The sequence below is a fragment of the Cyrtonyx montezumae genome, unplaced genomic scaffold, assembly GCF_038088225.1.
Source record: "Cyrtonyx montezumae isolate F1298 unplaced genomic scaffold, pur_monq_1.0 scaffold_23, whole genome shotgun sequence".
Lineage (NCBI taxonomy): Eukaryota > Metazoa > Chordata > Aves > Galliformes > Odontophoridae > Cyrtonyx > Cyrtonyx montezumae.
This window is the reverse complement of record NW_027071970.1, coordinates 11,716,639-11,733,811: the sequence shown is the minus strand read 5'-3', so window position 1 is coordinate 11,733,811 and position 17,173 is coordinate 11,716,639. Positions and strand designations below refer to the sequence as shown.

The window sequence follows — 17,173 nt, the reverse complement described above, 5'->3', positions numbered from 1 at the left end:
TGGTGATGTGTTAACGTGGAGCTGTGGAGCATTCAGTGTGGTTCCCTGTCCAAGTGGGTGTGAGGTAGGAGAAATATTTGAATTTTAAAGGCATCACAGTCTTCATGGAGTTATCCTAAATTGGCTGAAGTACACTTGAGAGTGGGGGAAATAAACAAAGATGTTTTATGCTGACCTCACTTCGTAGCAAAAGAAATTGAGTTCAACACTCAAAGCAATCTACTAGAGCTCAAGTGACGGTTTACAGAAATTAAAGCTAATTTTAGGAGAAACTCACAGACGAGGAAGTCAATGCCTTTACAAAGCAAATGTCTTACTTCTCTTTGTAGATCCCTTTCACTGTTTGCTACAGATGAAGGGAAGAATTTAACTGCTGAACACTGTGGTACTTTAGAGGCCACGTGTGAAAACCTTGGTCATAATATTTAACCAGAATCTTTCCTGTTGCAACTTGCTAAGTACTCTTCTCTGTGTTTGCAGAAGTAAGCCCTTCATCCCTTCACATTTCAGTTTAAGCTCCTCTAGTGAGCAAGACGGGTGCAAACCACCCCCTGCTCCATACCTGTCATAACCCAGCTCTTCAAAGCAGGACGTATGCAAACCACCTGAATGAGGGAAATGAATCCACACACGGCGTGTATTGCCACAAGGAAACCAGCCAAGTGGAAAGTTCAACTCAACGGCTCAGGTGAGATCTCATAAACTCTAAGAGAAATGTCATATTTTCCCTTTACCCCTCCTGCAAGCACCGGGCTATGGGAATGTATTAAAAATGCTTTTAAGCTGTGAGGTAAGTAGATAAGGTCTGTAAGTGGCTACAGAAATGGCACAGTATATCTTTGTAATTTAGGGAATACTTGGAACTGCGTGAGCTCTGCAGCTTTTTCTTTTTTAAACGCTCCTTTTTGGTTCCCTGGATGTGCCTGGAGCAGGCCCTGGTGCTGAGAAACATCGATCACTCTCCATTTCAATTGGCAGTAATTAACAGAGAAAGATTTGATGCTCATCAAAGTGAACAGATTCTCATTAAGAGCAGAAGAAAACATTTCCCTGCCTTCACGTTCCACCCCCTCCATGCCACACGGCAAACTGTCAAGTGTAAACAGATTTCTCACGAGATCTCAATTTTCATTCCACGGGTTTAAAATATTTCCACGTTTACACCATATACAAAGTCCAAGCCGCAGGGTTTCGTCGCTGATATCAAACTGCTTCTGCACAAAGCCCGCCTTCCACAGCAAGTAAGGTGGGTGTCTGTTTTGGTGGCAGGCTTACAGGAAGAGAAATCTGCAAAACCAAGTCAAGAATGGACAAAAGCAGGACAATATTTTCTGGCACTGACCCTCTGCCAGCGTGGGCTGTGCCTGCAGCTCAGCTGCTCAATGCACCCTAGGGTCAGGATGCTATTCTGAGAGCAGATACAGGCGAGCTTCACGAAGCTGAATGAATCCAAGTGCCAGGTCTGCAACCCCTGCATGCAGAACGTGCTGCGGGACAACATCGGGTCCAAAGGAGGGATAAAAAACTGATGGATGGAGCAACTTCCCCGTGACAACAGGCTGAGAGCTGAGGAGCAGGCTGTGGGGAGCCAAGGAGGACAACGGCATCCTGGCTTGGATCAGGAATGGTGTGCTGAGCAGGACTAGGGAAGTCATCCCGCCTCTGTACTTGGGGTTGGTGAGGCCTCACCTCGAGTACTGTGTTCAGTCTGGGGCACCTCGGTACAAAAAGGATGCGGAGGTGCTGGAGCAGGTCCGGAGAAGGGCAACAAAGCTTGTGAAGGGCTTGGACCATCAGCCCTACGAGGAGAGGCTGAGGGAGCCGGGCCTGCTCAGTGTGGGTAAAAGGAGGCTCTGGTATCTGCAAGGCGCTCGCAGTGAGAGCGGGGCAGGTCTCTGCTCAGCGCTGACAGCGACAGGACGAGGGGAAACGGCTTCAAGTTGCACCGGGGTAAGTTTAGGTTGGACATAAGGAAACACTTGTTTACAGAAAGGGTTGTTAAACCCTGGCACGGGCTCCCAGGGAGGTGGTGGAGTCACCGTCCCGGGATGTGTTTAAGAGCCGTTTGGATGCGTTGCTCAGAGATACGATTCAGCAGAGGGTTGTTTGTGAGGGCAGCACGGTTGGACCTGATGATCTTGGAGGTCTTTTCCAACCCGAGCGATCCTGCGCGCGGCTCTGCGTGAGAGCAGCACCTGAAGGGGCTGGAAGAAGGAAGGGACTTCAGCAGGGCCTGAACGAAGCGGCTTCAGGCTCAAAGAGGGGCCGTGGAGATGGCTGTAAGGGCGACGCGTTGGCACTGCGGGCGGCGGCACCGCCCCTCCCCGCGCCCGCCGCTCAGCGCGGGGCTGCGCGCGCCTCAGCCGCCGCTCCCGGGCACGTTCCCGCGCTCGGGAGGGGGGGGGCGGCGGCGGCGGGCAGTGCGGCGGGGAAAGCAAAGCAGTGCGGGGCGGGCGGGGCGAGCCCGGCTCGGGCGGTGCTCCCCTCGGAGCTTTCATCCTCCCCTCCTCACGCGCAAACCGCCGCCGCACGTTTGAATGCCCCCTCCTCCTCCTCCTCCCCGCTCCTCTCTCCCTCCTCCTCCTTTTTTTTTTTCTTTCTGTTTTTCTTCCCCCCCCCCCCCTTTGGAAAGTTGCGAGAACTCCGTCTTGTGCTTTTGTTATTATTCTTATTTTATTCTTTTTTCTTTTCCGTCACGATCCTCTCCCGCCGTGGGGAGGGGGGCTCAGAACGGAGGACGAGGAGGAGGGGGGGGTTGAAGGTGGGACGGGGTGGGGAGGATGGGGGGGGGGAGGGCGAGGGGGGGGGGGGGATGCTGCGAGGAATCGCGCTTTCCCGGCCCTGCCCCGGCGCTGACCCCCCGGCCGCGCATGCTCCAGGCTGGACAGCTCCTGAGAGGGAAATTTAAAAGCGTGCCGTGCGGCCGGCACTGCCGCAGCGCCGACGGGGAGCTCCTCGCGGCCCCTCCGGACCGCCCGAGGAGGACCGAGCCGCCCCCATCCTCCCCCCCCCAACCCCCCACCCCACCCCGAGGGGACGGCGCTCCGTGGGCCGCCAGGTTGGTGGGAGCGGGGGTCGCGGGTTCGGGGCCGCCCTCGGGCAGCGCTCACCTGCGGGCGGTGCTCGGGGCCGGGGCAGCGCTCGCGGTGACGCCGCTCCCCGAGCACGTTTGGCTTGGCTCCTATGGCAGCGTTCTGGAGCTGTCTGTATGGCCCAAGTGCGAGCGGCGCGCACGGAGCTCGTGGCTTTGGTTCCGCTTTCTCATCGCCTGGGGTTTTCACTTGGAGTTTCGTTCGTCCCGTCCCCTTGCTGAAGTGCTGGATAGCTACTGCATGCGTGCCTATAAATGTTTCCCTTTTTTTTTTTTTCCTTTTCCTTTTTTTTTTTTTTTTTTTTTTTTTGCAAAGGAGATGATAGAGAGCGATCTCCCGTCCATGATGTCAGGACTCATCCGGAGCTCAGGGCACAGCCAGCACGCTGCCCAGGAGTACAGGTGAGGGCTTTCTCCGTGCAGAACCCCACGGGGCCACCGAAGCACGCCGACTGACGGCACGCGAACGGTTTGCCCTGTTTCCTTATGCAAACGGATAGAAATCCTGCTCGAAAAGTCAGCGTTTCTCTTGCTCCTCTTCTCTTGCTCTTCTTCTATAGTTGAACAAAGTGGTGACGAGTTATAACTCATTGCTTGTGAGTTATAGCTCACTGCTTGCTTAGAATGATTCCTGCTTAGAGCACTGTGATACTTTGCCATGTTGGATAAATGCACCTCCCAAGCCTTGGGCAGACCTCTCTCTCTCTCCCCTGTACAAGTGTCGTCAGACAACATAGAAATCAATTATTGTTAACCTATAACTATCTAAAAATTTCCTCTCAGGTCACATTTTGCATTACTGTGCAAAGACTAAATCACGTGCAATAGGCACCAGATAAATTATTCATTAAGTCAAGCAAGTGCATACGTAGTACTCCAAGCACTACTTTGTACCAGAGCTGTACTAATATCAGTGAGAGCAAATCTGGTTTTGCCAAGAGCCTCTGATAACTTTGCTGTACCAGCACACATCCTTCATCATGCAAAAGCATTGTTAGAAGTCATGGGGCAGCTCTGCATGAATTACAGTGCACTGGGTTAAGTTAGGTTACATCTTGTCACATGATGCCATGTCCCAAGAAACACAGAATAACGCAGTCTGGCTCTCACAATTAAAATAAAAAGGAGAGAGAATCTTTTTGTTGTCGTTTTAAAACGGGGAGTTTTAAAACTCTCTCCTCCCCCCGGCCCTGAGGGTGTTTTCACACTCTTCTGTGGGTAACAGTACTCAGCCGCAGGTATTCTTCTCTCGGCCTCTCCCTATTCAAAATGCAAACGCTGCAGCCCCTCGCAGCTCAACAAGTGATTTGTTATACCCTCCGCAGCCGCTGTAGAAAAAGGGCTGTGGAACTCTGTTTTGCTGTTTATTAAAGCATTCTTTGCTCCGGACATTTTGTTGGCTGTGTAAATATTTGTAAAGAAATATTCAGTATTTAATGAGGGGTGTGTATGAGAGAGGGTTCTGGGTACTTTACATTTAAGTCTGTACTGGTGCCCTGAAGAGCACACCACCTTAACAAAGACCCTTATTAAGGGGAGAAATATTCTTTAACTCATTAAAAACCTTTTTTTCTTCTTCTTCTTTCAGAAATATAGGATTTATCTTAGTGCCCATAAAGGAATTGTAAGAGTTTCTCCTTTATTGGAAAGTCAGCTGCATTTAAAAACTACTTTTAATCTCCATCAAACATTTAGAACTCGAAGATCAGAGTTCTCTAAAGTTTTTAACCTGTTTGTGATTTCTTTAATGCAGCTTTAAAACAAATTATCTGACCTCATTTAATAGTGGCCAATTCTGATAAAAATGCATAAAATCTGAACTACACCGTAAATGCGGAGCAGTATTTATCCTACTTCATGAGAAAACACTTTGGATTATGTAAAAGAAAATCTTTTAGACTGAATGATTTTAAGAAAAGAATAGACCTGTCAAATTCTATCAGCTCTGTTTACTCTCCTGCTGTCACCACAGTCCAAGACTGGAACCCACAGTCCCGAGTGCTCCATGGGGGAGCATCAAGGCTCCACAAAATGGGGAATGGCCTCCAATTAGTGAGTGGGAGGCTGGGACCAGGCTGAGAATACTCTTCTGTCTCACTTGGAATCTTTCAATTGGGCAATTGGACTTGGAGGAGACCAGGCTCTCCTGTGAGACTGCAGCAGAAAATGCTGAAGAGGGGGGGAAGAGTGTGTGTGCATGTGAGCAGGGGATCAAATCAGTAAATACCTGTATGTTTTCATGCACTTATGCACAGACCTTGAAACTAGGAAGGAAGGAAGGAAGGAAGGAAGGAAGGAAGGAAGGAAGGAAGGAAGGAAGGAAGGAAGGAAGGAAGGAAGGAAGGAAGGAAGGAAGGAAGGAAGGAAGGAAGGAAGGAAGGAAGGAAGGAAGGAAGGAAGGAAGGAAGGAAGGAAGGAAGGAAGGAAGGAAGGAAGGAAGGAAGGAAGGAAGGAAGGAAGGAAGGAAGGAAGGAAGGAAGGAAGGAAGGAAGGAAGGAAGGAAGGAAGGAGAGGAAAACACTAATTTTAGCAGACATCAGAATTCTCAGGATCTAAAGCATTCATAGCAAATTTGATGCAGCAAATGGAGTAGTGATGAGGATCAGGCTGCTGTACAAAGTCCCAGACTTTCTGCACCTTGATAAAACTGTTTTGGGCAAGCATCTCTTCTGTGGGAGGTAAAACATCATCCTGTCTAGCAATGATAAGGGCCATCACAGCTTCCCCAGCTCCTACGTTTCTCTGGGGCTGTCACTGCCAGGCTGTCAATGCAAAGTAAATCTTCATGTTGGCCAAAAAATGCCTCTATTGCCTTCCCCAAAAGAATACTGCTACATTCAGTGTTTTCATAACTGTAGCAGTGACAAATATTGCTGGTGATTTCATTTTACATTTCAGGGAATAAAGGCAGAGAATCGTAACAGTGGGATTTTTAAACTTTCAAGACTTCACACTTGGCTAATTCCAATGAATGTTATGTTGCAGTGTAAATATTTTGATGTTAAAGCAGAATACATGCTTACCTTGCAGTGGTGCTCTGGTGTAGTTTCAGCACAAAGCTGTTTAAGTTATAGGAGCCCACACAAAGACTTCTAAACCAGAGAAGAGCTCCCATCATCTTCAGTGAGTTTGGAGCTGGTCTGTTATCTGCCTTGTGAGTGCTTCAAGCAATACTGAATGCAAGTAATATAAGCAATCCTGAAATTTGCAATTCGTTTCCTTGCAGTTTAGTTTCTCCGAACATTAATAACTGGTGCAAGAGAAGTAAAAGATCTACTGCAATGTATGCAAGTGCATAACTGGATGTAACATGAAGACCTGTAGGATCTGAAGCTGCAGTGAGGCAGATGGGAGTGAGAGGAAAAAACAGATTTACTGTAGTTTACTTTTGGCTTGGCTAAGGTAGGCTTGGATTTGAGTATAAGGCATTCAACATGTTCAACATATATTCCTCCTCTTCCCATTTTAATTGTCCTTTTGATTCTTAACTACAGTAGTCAGTATTTAACTAATTAGGTAGTCTAATTCAGTTTTTTCTGCAATGATTAATTTATTCAAGCATAGTTTGGCATCAAATTGTGCTTTAAAATACAGTAGCTGTTGTTTGGTTTTGTTTTCCTGGTTAAGCTGTTCTTTAGTTCTTGTCCTGAACAGTTTATGGTCCTACTTTCTCTACCCATTGATTCAGCAACTGCTTAATCCTGGCAGCAAATCCCATAAACCTTGGATTGTCATGGGTTTCCAGTCCTCGTAGACAAGCAACACGTAACTGCTACGTTCCCTGTGTTCCAGGCATGACTGCATTACAGCAGTGAAAATGGTGGACAGTCTTTATCTTTTATGGCACTTGGGACATTCTGGCTCTCCTAAGTGGGAGTCTCATAGCTGGTTTTGGAGCAAGCTACAGTTGGGTGTTTTCCACAGTCACTCCTGGGAATGGATGGAGGCTGGGGGTTTGCATGAAGTAAATTTCTGCAGACAAAAGGTTACAAATGCATAACTAACAACACCGTAATTGTTCCTGAAGAAAATGTCAGTGTCCATTGCCTTGACACCATGTGTGTCTGACAGGGAGTGAGATAATGACTCGATGTGTCGGAGGAATTTCATCACAGGAGTTGCTTCATTCTTTCAAAAAAATGTGAGAAACCTCCTAGGAATCAGTCAAACTCAGGCTGCACTGGATTGATTTAAGTGGATTAGCTCAACTGTTTCCTATGCAGTTCCTGAAATGTGCTAATCAGTATTAATAATAATAATAATTAAAAAAAAATCGTGGCCCTTGCTTCCCAGATTGTCTTGCAGTTGCTGCCAGGGCTGGGGAGGGCTGGTGATTGACTTTTACTCAAAACATTCACGTAGCACCAGATACTTCAACACATTTTTGGATCAAGAGGAAACTTATTTTGACATTAATCACAGCTTTTCTTTTTTTTTTTCTCACCAAAACATACTGTAGATTAAGATACAGGCTGCATCTGGCAAATCTTAACCTACAGGAAGAAAGAGTGATTGTGTGGGTGAAGCAGAGCAAGGATTGAGCTCTGGGTTCAGTGCTGACACTGCTGCTCACTTCCTGTTAGGCTTAAGCAAATCATGTAGGTCACTTGTAATTCAGTTTCCCTTCATCCCGTACCAAAATGAGGTAACAGGGTGTTGTGAAACTCCAAGCTGAGATGTATAAAAGTCTCCTAGAGCACATCTATAACTGGTTCTTTTAGAGCATAAATATCTTTGCAGAAGGCTTTTGGAGAATCCTCTTCTGAGCCATGGTGCTATGAAAAGGAGAAGAGCAACATCTGACAGGGTAATTATTTCCTTTTTCCCCACTCGCTTTGGTTCATCTAAACCAAAGTTTCCTGAGCTGTAGTGGAGGAGAGATGTTCTGGTTCTTCCTGGAGGGCTGCCTAATTTCTCTCCTTATTTCCAGCAAGGCCAGAAATTGCTAAAAGCCTGAAGACAATGAGGAGAAAGGCACTTGGGAGTAGATGGGTAGTGAGCCTTCGGGAGGCAGAGGGGAGCTGCAGACCAAAAACAGCAGTGAGAGCAGCGAGAGCAGCTGGCACAGGAGCAGGGAGAAATGGGACTGGTGGCTGTGGAGTGTGGAGATCAGACCCTGGCGTGGGAAAGGGGGAAAGTGAGAAGTGTGCAGCAGGGAAGAGCAGAACAGTCAGAGTGAAGAGCTAAAGGAGACAGGCTGACTCAGTAAAACAGAATAATTCTCACCGTGAGATGGCAGAAGAGTCACAAAACACAACTGTTTTCCTTGTGTTGCTTCATCTATCAGAAATCACCGTGCTTGTTCTGAGGCCATTACAGAATCCCAGGCAAAAGAAAACAAGTTTCTCAGAACCACTTCAAGAGAAAGTTTTTGTAGGGCTCTTCTTGTTCAATTGTCATTCTCTGCATAAACCATTGCAAGCAGTTAAAATTAAGAATCTATCACTGCTGACTGCCTCTGCTTGAAGTTGTATTGCCTATTACAGTGTCAGTGCTGGCAGTGATAATGACAGTTTTCCACTCAGAGACATTAGAACACTGTGGCTGGTGTTGAATATGCCAAATACAGCCATGGTGTTTTGGTCTGGGTTTGCTTAGAACAGTGGCAATGCTGAGTTGCTGCCATGTCCTAATCCCTTTGCACCACACTCGCCCTACAACATCAACCAGTTTGAGGGCTTTTAAGACAAACTCCACGCAGGCAGTCCTCTGAAGGGTGGAAGGCACAATACCTATAGAAATGTGTCACTTTGAAACCCATATATGAACTGGAACCCCCAATTATTGGCTAAACTACCTAGAGATAAAGTATTGCAAGGCATACTTGTCATTAGCAGGCTTTTCTTTAGCCTCAGCAGGGCTGTTTGACAGGCTGTTCTGCAGCAGCAACCGATGCAAGAGTGACTGCTGGCAGGAAAGCGTGGTGTCATTCCTCCTGACTCAAGTAAACCTTATGCAGGCAGGCTGGTGGCCAAGCTCCGTTTCCACAAGCAGATAAACATTTTGGGCAGCATACAATAGAGCAGAGAGTAAAGATGAATGTTACACTGAGCGCTTCTGTGTCACGTGCTGTAGATTTCAGAGTGCTCTTCACAGGAGGCCAGCATCCTCCAATACATAAATCTTACATCATGTGGGTTCTTACTGATGCAGTTACCTTTCTAGGGTACAAACACGTAGGCACAGTTGTTTTTTCCTGCAGAGAGTGGAAAGGAGAGGAGTGAAAATGGAATTGCATCATTTCACCACACCTTTAGAAGCTAATATTATGTCTGTAACACGTTTGGTGTGACTGGGACCTTCCTGCACAGGGTGTAGCAGTTCAGCCTAAGGAGCAGACAGCCCTGGGGAACGTGCAGCTGGGGCTGCGTGCATTAATTGCAGCGTATCACTATTTATCTCATTTACATGCATTGAAAGGAAATGGCTGCTTTTACTACAGTGCCCCATTGTGCCAGGGGCTGTGAACACCCATCTACAGGCAGGGTCTCTGACTCCTGAAGTTTACCCTGAAATGTGAGACAGAAAGGATGGTGGAGGGGAGTGGAATCTAAGTACACAGTATTATGGTATGTATGTATGCATTAGCAGCTGGCCTGGCACGGGAGGTTTTTCAGGTCAGGAAGGTTGAACCCTATGATGTTACAATGCTCGGTATTCCTCTATTACTCTCTTCCCAGAGAGAGATTAAATCAGCATTGTTCACTAAAAGCAGGAATACTTTGGGCACGTGTACTGTGAGATAAGCTGGGTTTATGCTGCAGAATAAAGCTGGGCATTTAAAACATCTCAGGGAGCGAATGGATGCACCTTAAGCAGCCTTAGAACATCTGTACACCTGAATCCCAACAGCTGAGCTATGCTAGCACGCAGAAAGGAGCACAGCTGTCTTGGACAAAGAGCTGCCTCGCACACCTTGCCTCTTGCTTGCCTCTACTGTTGCATCTTGGTGTCCATTTGAAATGGAGCTCAGTGAGTGTGACACTGAATTTAAGCGGGACACAAGGAAGAAGTTGCTTAGCAGGAAGGTGGTGAGGCAGTGGCACGGGGTGCACAGAGAGGCACACACAGCCACGGTCCGGGGATGGGGCTGAGCACTGTGAGCTGTGGGTGCCCCTGTGCACTGCGGGCAGTGGGAGCAGATGCCCTCTGGGGCTCCCTCCTGACTCAAACCATCCTATGTGGAGAGCTGCATCCGTGCACTCCCAGCAATGCTGGAGGGACCACCATCCAATTTCAGACAGCATCCAGTCTTCCAGAGCATATCATCAGTCCCCTGCACCTCTGGGAAGAGCTGTGCGAGGCTCCAGCAGCCTGGGCAGGAAGCAGGGACCCCAAAAGGCGCCCAGGGAAGGCTGCTGCACATCCTCTGCACGGAGATGCTGAGAGATGCAGAGCAGCAGAGGGCATGTGGAGGATTCATGGGCTGACAGGAGGCGTGTGCGGTGGGTGCTGACCCTCGCCGCCCATCTGACCCCACTGTTTGTTGAGGGAGCTGACTTGTCTGGGAGGACTGGCAGGGACCGGGGTGCCAGATGGCATGTGTATGCGTGTTGTGTGTCGGCTGTCATTCAGCCAGATTAATGTGGAGTTGGTAAAAAGGAGGAGGGGGAAAAAACAATTAAGCAAGAATCCCAAAAACAATTGAGGCCACGTGCCACTGGGCAACAGTCGTTTGCTCCACAATGGGTTATCGGCTTACAATGAATGGGCCCAACTGTTGCAAACGACATGAGCCTGCCCAGTTTTCAAATCATTTAATGCTCTTGTTTTCTTCCAATCCAGCCAATCTCTGGGCCGGGAGAGTGGTCACCTGATATTCTTTTTCTGTATTTAAGTCCCAGGCCTCACAAAATAACTGAACAGCGGTAACCATGGCAATGCTAATTATTGCACTATAACTACAGTACGAGAAAGAAAACAGGGTAGGCTGGGAGAGAGATTTGAAGATGTTTCTGGCCAGCATTTTAGCTTCTGGCTCCTGCTCGTTGCTTTTTCTTTTCTCTTTCTTTCCGAAGTGTTTTTACCAGCAAATTACATTGTGCTTTAAGGATTTCCCAGATAATTGTTCTGGGAACTTTTAGTGTGTGTTTCAGGAAATCACAAACAGAGGAGCTGAATTCTCCTGGGCCACCAGGCACTCGAGTTCTGGCTTGTTCTTTTGAGCTGCCTTGGAATCATGTGGAATATAGAAGATGCTTCAGCAAGAGACCAGATTTCTTTAAGACTCCTGCATCATTATTTGTCAGTGAGCGTGCACTGGTGCCACACAGCTGGCTTCAACACATCTGTGAGAGAGCTCTTTAAAGTCTTGGTTTGAAAAGCAAAATCAGCTACATCCAGCCAGGTTCTGCTGTGGCCCTGAACCCCTCCGGGTTAACCCTGGGCATCCAGTGATCACTTCCTCATGTGCTCTGATGGCTGCTTTACTCTGTGACTTCTGTTTAATGTAGGTATAACAGTTCTTTTATTGACTTCAATTGGAGTTTTGACTTCGTGGGAACTTATGAGTGCTGTATGTACCATTCGGAGTTTCCCTTTTGTACCACACACGCTATCAAAAGCAAAACCTCCCTGTAAGAATTGTTTCTGTGCTTCATGGTTCCTTGTTCAGTATCAGTAACTTCATATCTCTGAATGGAAAAGATGAACAGCTCATTCTGTGAAGTTTTGCTTATGCACCCACCAAGGGGATAATGGGCTGGGAAAAGCTCTCTCCAGCTGTTAAGATTGTGAAGGATCTTGGCACAGAAGCTTTTTCAAGGCTAGCTGCTCACTGGATTTTAACATTAATGCAGATTTGTCAGGTTAAAAGTCCTGACAAGGTTTCTTCTACATCAAGGCCGTACAAGTACAGATTCCTGACAAAAGTGAAAATGACAAATCAGTTTGGGTTTTGTTTCTAGGCAGTTTCTCTTCCAGGTTCTCATGCCTTCTTCCCCTACAAATACTGCACGTAATGTTTTCTTAACTAAAACATTTCAAACTGTACAAAGGAGCACATGATTAAAAGGCAAAGAGCATCAGTAACTAGCCAGCTGCGAAACAAAAGGTCACATCTGAACTCTGCAAGCAGGACTCCAGCCTGACATGTTTCCCTGCTGACCTGAGGCATCCCAGACATCTCCCCCCTTACCAGGGACAGTTTTGCAGCATCTCTGTTCTTTTCTAACCTTCCATGCTGTTTTGCAGGCTCTTAGCTTCTGACCCCTCCCAGCTGACTGAAGATGACCTCCCCAGTGACTTGCAGTCCTTGTCGTGGCTGACATCTGTTGATGTTCCTCGGTTACAACAGATGGCCAGTGGAAGAATGGATTTTGGCCTTGGAGCCCAGAATGCAATGCTACAACAGACAGGTAAACTGTTAGGCTGGTAAATAACTGCTGTTTAAATGACACAGCTCCTTTCACTTTCCTCCACATAGTCCAGCTTTCCTATTAGTAGGTCTGATTTAGGTTCGTTACTTTTCACTTTCTTGCCAGAGACCTGAAGCCTGTTTTCTTATGATATTGCTGATCTATTTCTTTCATTTTGAGAGGCAGAGTCCTAGCAGTCACAGCAATCATCTTAGTATCCAGCAGACTGCTCTGCTCATTGTAGTTGCCCGTGCCATGTGTGAAATTGGGCCAAGGTATTTAATATTTGCATTGCAGAGGTTTTCAACAGCTTTGAAATCAGGTAATTAATCTTCCTTGTTTGTTTCAACACTGATAAAACCAAGAGTATCTTATTTACCCCATACCTGTTTGCTCCACACAGACTTACAGCATCTGCTCATTGAACGCCTTTCTTTTCTTTGTGAGCATCCTTTAGGCAAGCACTCTTGTTCCCTGAGGCATTCTGCCCAGAGAGCTCAGTGTATCATCTCGTGTGCTTTGCAGCAGAAATCCGTCTGGAGTGTAGAGAGCTCTGAATCTGTGCTTTGTTTCTGAATTGTTTTGTTGGGTTTTTTTTTTTTCCTTTTGTAAGATACCGTGTCTGTAACAGCACTGCAGACTGTTAGACAGCTGTCATCTTTCATCCTCTGCATAACGAGTTTTAGAAGCAGCTGAAGTCATCTTTGCAATTTGTGAAGTGTTCAGAGTTCTTTGGGGATGGAAAGCTGCAGAAGTGTGATTATCCACTCCAGCCTTAGCTGTGTTCTGCCACATCTATTGCAAATCGGAGTCAGCTCTCTTTTCTGAAGTGCACTTTCAGAGGGACTTTTGTTACGTTTGCTTTTTCAAAACAGGTCCTGTGTCAAGCAGCATGGCAGGAGCACCTGGAGCAATGATTCATGTCCAGGCCAGCCTGCCACAGGGAGTCCTGGGACTGAATTCTATTTCACCACATGGAGCAAACGTAAGAGCAGCACTTGCACCACTTCTTCGGAAAAGATGTTGGTAATCTGAAGGCTGACACGTCTGTTGTCCTTGTCTCAGCAGATGAGCCAGTACCCTGTAGGTGGGCAGCCATCTCCTAGTTTACAGACACAACAGCAGCTCTTCCCTCCTCCTCATCCACAGCAAGTGTTTGCCATAGCCCAGAATACACAGCAGGTACTGTTATTTGCTTGAGGTCTGTGTCTCAGAGTGCCTTCTAAGATCATCTCTAGAGCTATTTCAGACAAAAAAAGCCCTAAGCCTACATACACCCATAGACACTCTTCTTTTCCTCTGCATGCAGTGTAACCCAGCAGCAATCTACAACACATCCTATGGCACCCAGCCACATTATCCTCAGCCACGCCTGGCTCCTCACTCTGCCCAAGAACTGCATCCAAAGCACTACCCTAAGCCCATCTATTCCTATAGGTGAGTAGATACCAGCACAGCATGTTGCTCAGAGCCTGCATTGGGATGACTTCACTCCAGGTGTGACAGCACAAGAGTATTTGATTGAAGGGAACAAAAATCCGTTCACCCCCCCAAGAGTTCTGTGGAAACAGCCCCTGGCAGAGGGGTGGGGGGTGGGGTGGGGAGCAGGAATGAGCAAGCAAACTAGTTCCTGCCATCAGCATAAAGGTATTAAAACAGCACAAGGAAGTCTGCAGGATCAGAGGGTGACTCCTGAGCACTTGAAAACTCACTGACTATAGATCCCCAGGAGGAAACAGAACACTGGAGAAACCCCATGGTCAGCCAGGTGTTTGTGTCTGAACAGAGATGGATCTGAGGTTGCTAGACCAGAAGACATGACAGTTAAGCATATACAACCTGATGTTAAATGTTTCTCTGTTCTCTAGTTGCTTAATTGCAATGGCACTGAAGAACAGCAAAACAGGCAGCCTCCCAGTGAGTGAGATCTACAGCTTCATGAAGGAACACTTTCCCTACTTCAAGGTATGCCTGCAGCTGGAAGCTGGGAGTGGAGCATGGCATGCTTTGCTCTCAGTGTATTTCTCTAACATCTCTCTGTGCCTCTCAGACAGCCCCTGATGGCTGGAAAAACTCCGTGCGCCATAACTTGTCCCTGAATAAGTGCTTTGAGAAGGTGGAGAACAAGATGAGTGGCACCTCCCGCAAGGGATGCCTGTGGGCTCTCAATCCTGCCAAGATTGACAAGATGGAAGAGGAGATGCAGAAGTGGAAGCGAAAGGACTTAGCTGCCATTCACAGGAGCATGGCTAACCCAGGTAGGGCTTACATTATGCTTGTGTGAGATGCAAGGGTTAAAAATGTCTGTTTGGCCAGGAATACACGAATTAAAATAAACAGTTGTGCAGAGCAGTGCTGGCCAGCACAGAACTCAGGCCCTCCAACAGCCTCTGCCTTAAACCTGCACAGCCAAAATGCTCCCCATGCTCTGCCCTGAATTTGGTCACTGCTGCTGCAGAGATGGAAGCCCTCAGCACAAACTGGTCCCCACATTTTAGATAGACATCTTTTTCCTCCTTGCTAACTAACTTAAGGCCTTGCACGTGCTGGATACAAAGAGTTATGCTGCCTCCAGTGTTAGCATTTATAGTGGCAGTTTTTAATGTTTTTTGGCTGTTGTTCTGCACAACTCTTTACTGAGACTCATTTACTTATAAAGACGTGCTTATTTTTGAAGCTGTCAGCAGTTCAGTGTTGGTGAAATTAACCAGATGTTTTTTGCTGTAAAATCTCTAATACACAATTACAACACTCTCCTTTTAAGTGAAGGAGACAATAGTGCCATTGAAAGTGCCAGGAAGCTCTCATGGGAATCTTTCCTGGGAAGCAAGCAGGATTCAGTGTCCCTGCGAGCAGGAGACCTGAGGATGCTGCCTGTGCTGCTCTGTGCAAACTTCACGTGATATATATATTTTTTAATCTGTGTTAGGAGTTACCATGGATGTCAACTAGGGTATGGGTTAGGGGTAGGGAAGTGGATGGCACTTTTTTGCTCTGTGAGCAGTTTGCTCAGGCAAAGCTTGCCTTCTGCGCTGCTTCTCACGCAGTCACAGATGCTGCTCGCCTTCTAGGTTTTATTGCAGAAGGGCAAAGCTGTGCAATGAAATGCTTCGATAGGGCCCTACCTGATCAGATGGGTTAAACTTCCTCTTTTCTTCCTTGGGGACGGGCACTGCGTGCGCAGAGGAGCTGGACAAGCTGATCACTGACAGACCCGAGAGCTGCAGGCGGTCCAGTAAACAGGCAGAGCCTGAGATCTCTACCCTGAACCACATGGCAGCAGCCCAGGGCTGCATCTCCATCTCCCAGCTGCAGCCCCAGCCCATCATGACTCTCTCGCTGCAGTCTGTCCCTCTGCATCACCAGATCCAGACCCAGGCTCGCATTGCACCGGACTCCCCAGCACCTGCACAGACACCTCCTCTCCACACTCTGCCTGACATCAGCCACAGCCCCCTGCCCCACCACCCCGTGGGCCGTGCCCCTCCCGACTTCCTGAACATGAGCACAGACATGAGCACGGAGGTGGATGCTCTGGACCCAAGCATTATGGATTTTGCATTGCAAGGTATAGGAGAAGGAAGCTGGGGGAGTGGAGGGCAGGATTTATACGATTGTATCGTTGCTGAATATATATCCAAGGGCTTCAGCAGGACTCACTGGGATGGAATTAACTGAGCTGAAACCTTGTGCTGGGTGCTGGCCTCTGCGGCTTGACTTCCCCAGCCTTCCTCAGTGCATTTCTCCCCTGTGTTAGATAGGAAAGCAAACTACCTTCACGATTTAAGTTCAGGCACTTCAGTAGATAGAAGTAGGCATGCCCAGCTAAAGACTTGGGACGTCACACCTCTCCATCCCTGGGAAACTGTAGCTCTTCCTGTGCCTTGGTGTCTCTGATTTATAAGTCTTTGGCTCATGGCTTTCTTTCTGGCCAGCACGTGGTAGATGGCTGCTGTCCAGGGAGGTCTGGATTGTGGAGCCCAAAGGGCTGTGGGGGAGCAGACTCTCAGTGCCTTCGCTCTCCAGATCTGCAGACTGTGCTGCTTCTAAGCAGCACATCAAACCCTTTAGCTAAGGACTGCCCCCTCCCCACGGTGCCTGAGCAGGTTGGATGTGTTGCTGTGACTGGAATTTAATCTTTTAAAGGTAACATATGGGAGGAAATGAAAGATGACAGCTTCAGCCTTGACACTCTGGCTGCCTTCAGCAACTCTCCCCTGCACCTCTCAGACTGTGACCTGGGCACTCCCGGCCTCACCCCCATCTCCAGTGGCAGCGATCACTCCTTCTCAGACGTGCAGGTCACAGGCCTTTACACCACTTACACCTCCATGGACAGCGTAGCAGCTGCTCAGTACATGAGCCCTCCAGGCAACAAGCCCATCGCTCTGCTCTGAGTGTTGCACCATTCCATGGACCTCCAGTTCAGGGGCCAGTTTCTCCCAACCCTTACAATCCAACCTGAAAGCAGTAAAACAGCTCCTCCTGCAGACACCTGGGAGGTGTTGGCTGTTTCCTGGGACACAGCACACGATGCCAAAATGACTCAAACCACGACCAGTGGAGTTCTGCTCTGCCTTCCCCCCGTGGCAGGGCTGAGCGTGGACTGCTGCGCCGCTGGGCTGGTGAGCTCTGAAGGACTTGGAAGGCATCAGTCAGGAGGAATTTCTGCTGGAATGGAGCTGAGCTAAAGATGAGCCCTGTTAAGAAGAACACATTTGCTCAG

At 48.0% G+C, this 17,173-nt stretch overlaps 1 protein-coding gene across 1 annotated transcript; it reads left to right on the top strand.

Annotated features, from left to right (window-relative positions):
• Positions 1-3,410: 3,410 nt before the first annotated feature.
• Positions 3,411-17,021, top strand: FOXN4 (forkhead box N4). Its single transcript, XM_065738689.1, has 9 exons — positions 3,411-3,493; positions 12,284-12,447; positions 13,323-13,432; positions 13,516-13,629; positions 13,757-13,884; positions 14,316-14,412; positions 14,498-14,705; positions 15,632-16,015; positions 16,594-17,021. The coding sequence occupies exons 1-9, from the start codon at positions 3,411-3,413 to the stop codon at positions 16,842-16,844; spliced, it is 1,539 nt and encodes a 512-aa protein (XP_065594761.1). The 3' UTR covers positions 16,845-17,021.
• The last annotated feature ends 152 nt before the right edge of the window (positions 17,022-17,173 follow it).